At 40.2% G+C, this 8,067-nt stretch overlaps 1 protein-coding gene and 1 long non-coding RNA gene across 7 annotated transcripts in view; both read right to left on the bottom strand.

Moving 5' to 3' along the window:
- LOC120906160 overlaps positions 1-1,182 on the bottom strand; it is a 2,469-nt gene extending 1,287 nt beyond the window's left edge. The window contains exon 1 of the long non-coding RNA XR_005740048.1: positions 1-1,182. This exon is cut by the window's left edge and continues 447 nt beyond it. This is a non-coding gene — a long non-coding RNA (uncharacterized LOC120906160).
- The window catches only part of LOC120906149 (ubiquitin carboxyl-terminal hydrolase Usp2), a 177,352-nt gene that overhangs the window by 66,708 nt on the left and 102,577 nt on the right, over positions 1-8,067 (bottom strand). For all 6 annotated transcript variants that reach the window (XM_040317637.1, XM_040317633.1, XM_040317635.1 and 3 more), the window contains 2 exons: positions 2,712-2,858; positions 1,190-1,406 (listed from right to left, as the gene is read on the bottom strand). In XM_040317637.1, the coding sequence (XP_040173571.1) occupies positions 1,190-1,406; positions 2,712-2,858 (364 nt within the window). The remainder of the gene's footprint in view (positions 1-1,189; positions 1,407-2,711; positions 2,859-8,067) is intronic.

Genomic DNA, 8,067 nt, shown 5'->3' with positions numbered 1-8,067 from the left:
TTGTAGCGATTGAACTCATTGCGCTTTTTTGGTTTGAGTTGTGAAAATGAAACTTCATCGCTGCAATGTTTGTTAACGGCTTTTTTAAGCATTGCATCAAGCATGAGCATTGTCCACACGCGAGAAAGAGATAGCGCTATGGAGGGAAAAAGCACGGACGACGGCTGACAGCGATTGGCCGTCTGATGCACTAACACATCCAGGGGTAGGAGGCGGAACCAGGGACGGGTAGCTCGACGAGCTGCTTGACAAATTTGCCGTTGGAGGGAAAAAGATGGCATGACAAAATTCTCCGAACGCCTTGATGTCTTCCGTCGCTTTGCGCAGCGGGTAAAAATACCCAAGTGACATTTGTTCTAAATTTTTAACCATAATCTGCTCGATAGTTGCTCGAGATACCAAAATATGCGAATTTGTGTGTGATAAATCGTGTAAAAAGTGTCAAAATTTCGTTTGTGCGTGCGAATGACCTTCTTCTATTGGATGATGATGGCGTCCAATTCGTTTTAGATTAATTAGCTTTAATATGTGGCAAAAAAAAGATACTTTTTGTACAGCGTTATTTGGTGAAAATTCGATGGATTTTTGTATAAAATGACTAAACGATCAGTAATACATAAGAATTGGAAGCACAATTTTCCAACGGATAGAGCTAGGAAAGGATCGAAAATACATTTCACTGTCGATTTTAAAAGGCTGGTTCTAAAAGTTCCTTAAACTGGTGCAGTTTAAGGGAAGTTTAAGGTGCCAGTTTAAGGGAAATAGCTCGAAACCTCGATTTTAGAACTCGAACATGTCAATTGGATATGAACGAAACATCTGCTTGTCCTCACAAGCTGCTTAAGTACTGAGTCTGTCCTGCATCGGATGCGATTTTATCGGAAGGCCTGTCAGATAACGTCAGACGTACGATTTCGTTTTACGACTGAAAACAATTGATTTCGTTGGACGCTGCATGCGATTTTAGTTGTCAAACTAATTGTGTGGTGTCTTGTAGGAACTAGCTCAATTTAATTTTTCAAAATTGTTAAACTATTAAAATCATCCAAATAAACGCAATATGATCCGAAAAGTCATTTGACAGCACGTGCAATAAAATCGCATGCCATGGAGTACATATACGGGCCTAAGATATACGAAAACACATCGTTTCATAATGGTTTGAAAATCACAAATGAATTCATCTTACTTCATGTTATCGTCAATTTCAGACAAGGGATCCCGCTTGATAGCCACATTCAAAGCACCATGTAAAGAATCTAAGAAAAACCTTAAAAACTCTTGGGCATCTTGTTGGGCTGATCCTGAATACATTCGGTGTTTGCTAGAGAATGCGTATTTTAGGTCGGATGGATTAATGCTCCGTTGTGTTCCACTCCACATATTTTTGATAAGTTTCGTGTATTCTGCAATCAAAAAGAAAAATAAAAAAAACAACATATATTTATATTTAACTGTTTACCCTTCAATATAATACTCAAACCCGCAAAATTATGCAGTTTTTTCATCCTCGATAAGACGGCATAAAAAATGGCAAAAAGAATTTAGAATCCAGGTTGCACGCAAGTATTAAAATTGTATGCAAAATGAGTAAAAATTGGTCAGGGTTAGACCACGGAGCACGGATTACATTAAACGTATTTAATAATGTAAAGTCATTTAAATTTAAAACCAATTTCATTTCTTCGTGCTTTGAATCCCAATCGGGGCGAGTTTTTAAGTATTTTGCAATTTTTGCTAAAAGACTTGCGTCCAACCTGGGTTATAAGTTCGGCAAAATAACTTTTTTTAGTCATTTTGCATGCAATTTTAAGATTTGCGTGCAGCCTGGGTTATAATTTCCATTTATCGCCTGGATCATAGGTGGCTTTATTAGAGATATAGATATTTCTTGTTGAAAAATCCACAAAATTGATGATGTGCTCTTGTGGAGAAATTTCAACAGAAAAATATGATTTATGCGAGATAAATGAAATTGACCAATACTTACAAGCAATTTAGAGCAAGAATAATTGTTTGAAAGACTTCAGCGGGATTGGTAAATGTAAACAATCTCGCCATGCTAAACATTGCGAGGGTTTCGAACAGTTTCTAGTTTTGACCAGTTTTTTAAATCAATTATATCGATCCCGCCAACATCATTTCTTTTCATTTATGATTCCTCCACAAGAGCACATCATCTTTTTGTGTGGATTTTTCGACAAGAAATATCAAATGTCAGCTATTTAGCTAGTTATAGTTATAGCACCGTGAGAGCAGCTATATTAATGCCATTCATGGCTTGCCTGACATGCCTGAATTTCGTCATTTTATTTTGAAAATTGCAAACAAATGCAAAAAGTGATTATTTGAACAAAAAACACTGCAGAAAATAAATTATATAAAATCAATCAAAAGATTAAGATTGTTTTAAATAACATAACATTCGAGCAGAATATACTACTGGCAACCCTTACAATGTTTAGGGAATTTGCCTTCACAAGCTGCTTATATGCGTGGGTGCTGGGACTATGAATTTGTATGGAGCGTAAGGTCTCATGCGAGCTCACATACTGCTGGATTTTTTTTAGCAGGATATTCAAGCTTGATTGCAAATGATATGATAACCAGTTTATTATAGCAATTTGAATAAAAAATATATATTTAGTAATTTGAAAAATAGTGTAAAACACTTGAATGCATGTTTCGCATTGTATTAATTTGATACTTACCTGCTAATATAAGATGATCTTTACTAGTACCACTTTCAGATGATGATTGACCTCGTAGAAATGATGTAAGTTCTCGGGTGTGACTGAGGCATTGAATCATTGAGTTCATGAAGCAAGTATTACCAATATTCCACAGACCACATAAACCTGAAAGGAATTCATTCACATTAAAGTTTGAGGTCATTTTTTAAGCATGCTTTTTAATCACAAAAAATATCGAATTAGTCAGTATTGTACAATTGTACCCCGAGGGCTACACAAAAATAGATTTCAACTTATTAGCCCTAATCCTTTCAATGATATAATGAGTAGTACACTATTAAAGTAGTATATTAACAACGTTCCCTACGCATAACGTTTTATATACCTACATGAATGTGCTCTACTTCCTTTGCTCTCTGCAAATGATAGGATAGTCAGCTTAAATGGGTGACTCTCATCCTAATTACCTAATTCCTCTTTTGTTCTGCCTCACAAGGTGAGAATAGAATTAGAACCACATTTTTCCCGTTTCGTAAAAAAAAAGTTGTTCTGTGAATGGAACGTGCCACAAATGCATCAGCTCCAACACATAACACCTTTTTCCATACATAAAGGGATATCAGTTCGAACAATGTTTCAGTGAAATAATTGTCTAAATACGAGACTTCCCAGTTAGACAAATCGGACTTAATTTACCCCTATCTTACCGCTAAATTACCGGTAATTTAAAAGTAAATTAATGGTAAATTAGCAGTCCTTAATTAACGCATTCGAGCAGTTTTGAATGATCCTATTCCTTCTTCTATTTTTTTTTCAGCCAAATTGTTTAATAAACAACACAAAATGTATTTTATTACAGTTTAATGGTAATATTCAATCATTTTCCTTAACTTATACAAACGATTACAATGTATTTTTAGCAAACTCGACTTGAACAGCCGCTTCACCCGGAGAAGGTGATGCACAAATAGCACTAATAAACGCAATCTCTCGGCATTTTTTTTTACATTTAACAGATTTGAACACACCTCCAATAAAGGATAAATAAAACAATACTCTTTTTGTTCTTATTTACATCTTTTCACTGACAACAAACGACAATAGTTCGTACCGCTAAATTGCTCTTAAATTACTGTTAAGACAGACACAAAACTGCTCGAATGGGTAAATTAACAAAAGGCAGTCTGACTGGGTTGTGCAAATTGTGCAAAACCGCCACAGCTTAACCGAATGCCATAGATACACTGCGGAACGCATCACCATCAATTTGGACTCCAGCATTGACACTATCCTATCACCAGATAGCAATTACGATTGAGACTACCCGGTATAAAGCAAATTGCAAGCCAAAAATGACTTGCAAAGAATAATATTACATTTAAAATTTTTGAATTAATCTACAAATTAAAAGCGGCGAATGAGATACATCTGCTCAACGTCTCTATAAAAAAACACAAAATATACTCAAAAATTGGATGCACAAAGCCACAGTACAAGGAAGTCAAACAACATCTTTTAAAAAGATGTTCCCGTTTTTTTATATATATTCCCTCTTGTACCCTGCATACACGCGCCTTTCTTGCCGACATATCGAAGCACACTACGTATGGCTCTCATGATCTTGTCTATCTTCGACGCTTCAACAACCACTTCCATCTTTTCGACTTCTATGCCTCCTTGAACTCCTTTCGCTCCCTTTCCTTACTACACATCCAAGCCTCTCTCAATTCCTTTCCTGAAGCCCGATCAATCACGTAAGGCTGTAGTATGTAAATGAGTCTTAATGTTTAATAAACCAGAAATGGTGGACAAATTTGCCCAAATACAACAAACTATCAAACAAACATATTACAATTATTTGAAAGAATAAGTATGTTTAACGATAACAAAAAATAAATTTTAGATTATTCCTACTGTAGCAAAATACCAAAAGAAAAGGAGAAAAAATGTAGATGTACTAGGAAGAAAAAATCACAAATTTAGTTTTATTCCTATCTTCTGGTGTTGTGGCGTACAAAGAGATCGAGGGCGCGTATTTTGGCGCTATTTATCTCTCTTCTCCCCACCGCCATCGTAATCGTCGTTGCAAAATGGAGTGCACTGTATTCCTCCGTTGACCCTTGTCGCAGAACCCTATAAATTTGCACGATAACTAGAAGTTGTGGGGTTTCGCCAACGTAAACAAACGCAGTTGTCACAACAGCTCCATATCCTGTATAATTACAGTGGATGAAAAAATGATGTTTTATTCAGTTGTTTGACGGAATCGCACGTCTTACATTTTCTATCAAATTCCATATAATTTTTTACATCTCATCTCATGAAGTACAGACACGTGCCTTATGCATTGATATAATCTTGTTGCGTACAACATTTTTGCTGACAAAATGTAAGGATGTAACAGCTAGCACAACTTTGTTGCTGGCCAAATTCAAACCGATTTGATTTTTGTCTAGCGACATTTTCTATTTACCTTGGTTATAGTAAAAAGGTGTATATGAAATGGCTCAGCAGCAGTGTGCGTTTTGTTGGTATCTGCTTAATTAAGAATCAATAAAAAAAATCAAAAAAAATCTTCGTGCCAGGCTCTGTTGTTGGGGGTGTAAAAAAGACCCACGATCGAGACAAATTAGAATGTGATATGTACAACGTTTCATTCCAATTCAGCTAGCGGCCGCAGTGGAAACAACATTTGTAATTGAATCCATACAAAACAGGATTCTGGTTTTGTTTATTATGGTGCGCGTATGATGCTGCACCTGTCCGTCCAAAATCTTGCGGCTTGTTGGCTTGGAGTCGGTATCATGACGCCGAGCAATCGGCCCTGCCTTGGAATGGGTTCAGATCGGTCTGTTCATGTTTTGGTCGAGTGTATTCCGTGCATTTGTCGCGTCACAGCGGCAGCCCGGCAGCAACAAAGACAAGCCAATTTCTTCTCCGGGTGTGGACTGTTATGCTAAGTTCTTCTGATTAAATTATTATTATTGTTATAATCATTACGGCCTACGCAAACGTAAGTAGCACGTAGCCGGATAGTCAGCCCTTGCTACGGCGGACGATTCATACGCGGTTAGAACCTACAACGGACATGAAGATGTGAGGAATGACGGCGGTGCCGCGGGACCGCTCCTATCCAGCGGCAACTTGCATACTGCCACACTGTACCCTGCCCGATGCATACGCTGCAGGTAGGGGGAAGGATAAACCTCTAGAATAAAAAAACACCGTCATGAACCAGCGGCGAATCTAACGGTAGGCGGACTAGGCGGTCGCCGAAGATCTCTAGTCTGTAGTATGCCGCATGTCTACAAGTCGACAGAATATTAGCGACAAGGCCCCCCAGAAAGATGGTCGTTGGGGCCCCGTGTCTGGAGAACTATTTGCACCTCCCCCCCCCCCTCTACCCATGCCGGCAACAGTTTTAGGACCTGTGACCGATGATCGTAGGGGTGCCATAGCCACCCCCCCCCCCCCATCCTGCCAGCAATTTAAGTATACTGTTCAATCTCCCAACAGCTGTGTGCCACTACCCCGTCCTCCTGGTCATCAGTTACCAGTTACAGGGGCCTCAACTCATCTTTCCGCCTTTCATGAACACCTTCCTTTCTTTGACCGATGGATCATAACATTCCGGAAGAAAACACATTTGGCGAAAGCGTTGCACACACACGCACGCTCACACCCTTGCGCAGACGGCTCAGAGTAATCATAGCTGTGTAATCTACAGCATACGAAAGCAAAAGCTTAGGGTAACAAAGTTATGCTTAATGCTTAACACGTTCTGTTCGATGGCAGGCCCCAGGGACTGCCAGTGAACTTTCCAGTATGCCGGTTACACAATCAGCTTGCGTTCTAGATGCCGGCGGAAAGGAATGTTGATGAAAATCAGCGCCGGGCTGAACGTGTAAATACGAATTAAGGTTCTGCACGTTGCACAGTAAACCCTTCAGCGTCAGCTAGCGATTCCTTAGTCATTTTTACATTGCAGCGTTTGAACTCATTGCGCTTTTTTGGTTTGATTTGTGAAAATACAACTTCATCGCTGCAATGTTTGTTAACGGCTTTTTTAAGCGCCACAACAGCTCGCGAGCATTGACCACATGCGAGAAAGAGATAGCGCTATGGAGGGAAAAAGCACGGACGACGGCTGACAGCGATTGGCCGTCTGACGCACCAACACATCCACACCTTCGACAGCGTGCACAGGCGAGGGGTATGAGGCGGAACCAGGGACGGGTAACTCGACGAGCTGCTCGACAAATTTGCCGTTGGAAAGAAAAGGAAGGCATAATAAAATTCTCCGAACGCCATGATTTCTTCCCCCTACTAACAATGAGAATGAAAAAGTGTGCGACTTTCAGGCGAGGGGCATGTAGAAGCAGGGAGAGACGGTTGGAAATACGCGAAATTACGCGGAGGCGCGAGCGTGTTTTGGTTTCTACACAGTTTTTGCACTCACACAATTACACATGTGTGAATGTGTTCGCTCACATTCAGCCTGCGCGCTAAGTTTGGTTTTCTCGCAGCGGCATGCGGGTATTGGTGTCTCGCTCGCACTAGTGCAGCGAGTGTTCCTCTGTTCGCTCCCTTTCTTGCCACCACACGAAATCGTCAGTTCAGCTCAAGCGTTCGCCGTGAAAGGCTGCGCGTGTGTTAGCCTAAGTCTCGGGCGATCGAAGTTTCGCTAAGTTTTGAAGTGTTGTGCACATTGAAATGAAGCTGCGCTTTTCTTTCACCATATATCTTAAATGTGTGATTTGCGCTGCTTTATTTCAATGTTTTTTTTTTTGCTGTTTTGAACATTAACAACGGGATCCACGCAGTTAGACGGCTATTTGAAATATGACGATTTTTTTATATCATGAATGTGTGTGGTTTGAAGCAAGATTGTGTGAAGCTATGTATTTTATTTAAATGTGCTTTTATTTTCAATAAAAGTGATAAAATATAAACCTAGTTTGATGTGTTCAAGTTTTTGTTTTGATTCGGGTGCACCAAGTCCGTGTGAAGCAAAGCGTACAGCGCGCTACGAAAGAAATGAGCGGGAGGGGGTGTCAGTCCAGCGCAGCGCAATTCGCTGGAATCAAGTGGGAGGGGGTACCAGCCCGACAGACCAAGAGAACGAAATTTTCAGGCGAGGGGTAGGTAGAAACACGCGGTGGGGGTCCGGCCCAAGCTCGGATCCGAAGTCCGTTGTTTTGGGCTGAGAATAAAAAATGGCGGATGGAGCGCTACCACGGAGAGAATGCGCTCTCTTGTTTGCCTATAAAATACACGAGGCGCTCTCGCTGTAAAGAACACTCGCTCGCGCTGTTTCATCGTATTTTCCTCATACCCCTTCCTTCCCGTTTCTTTCGGCTTGCGCTGCGCTGAA

This window comes from Anopheles arabiensis, chromosome X, assembly GCF_016920715.1.
Source record: "Anopheles arabiensis isolate DONGOLA chromosome X, AaraD3, whole genome shotgun sequence".
Lineage (NCBI taxonomy): Eukaryota > Metazoa > Arthropoda > Insecta > Diptera > Culicidae > Anopheles > Anopheles arabiensis.
Note: the sequence above shows the minus strand (reverse complement) of the source record. Positions and strands in the feature narration are given on the sequence as shown.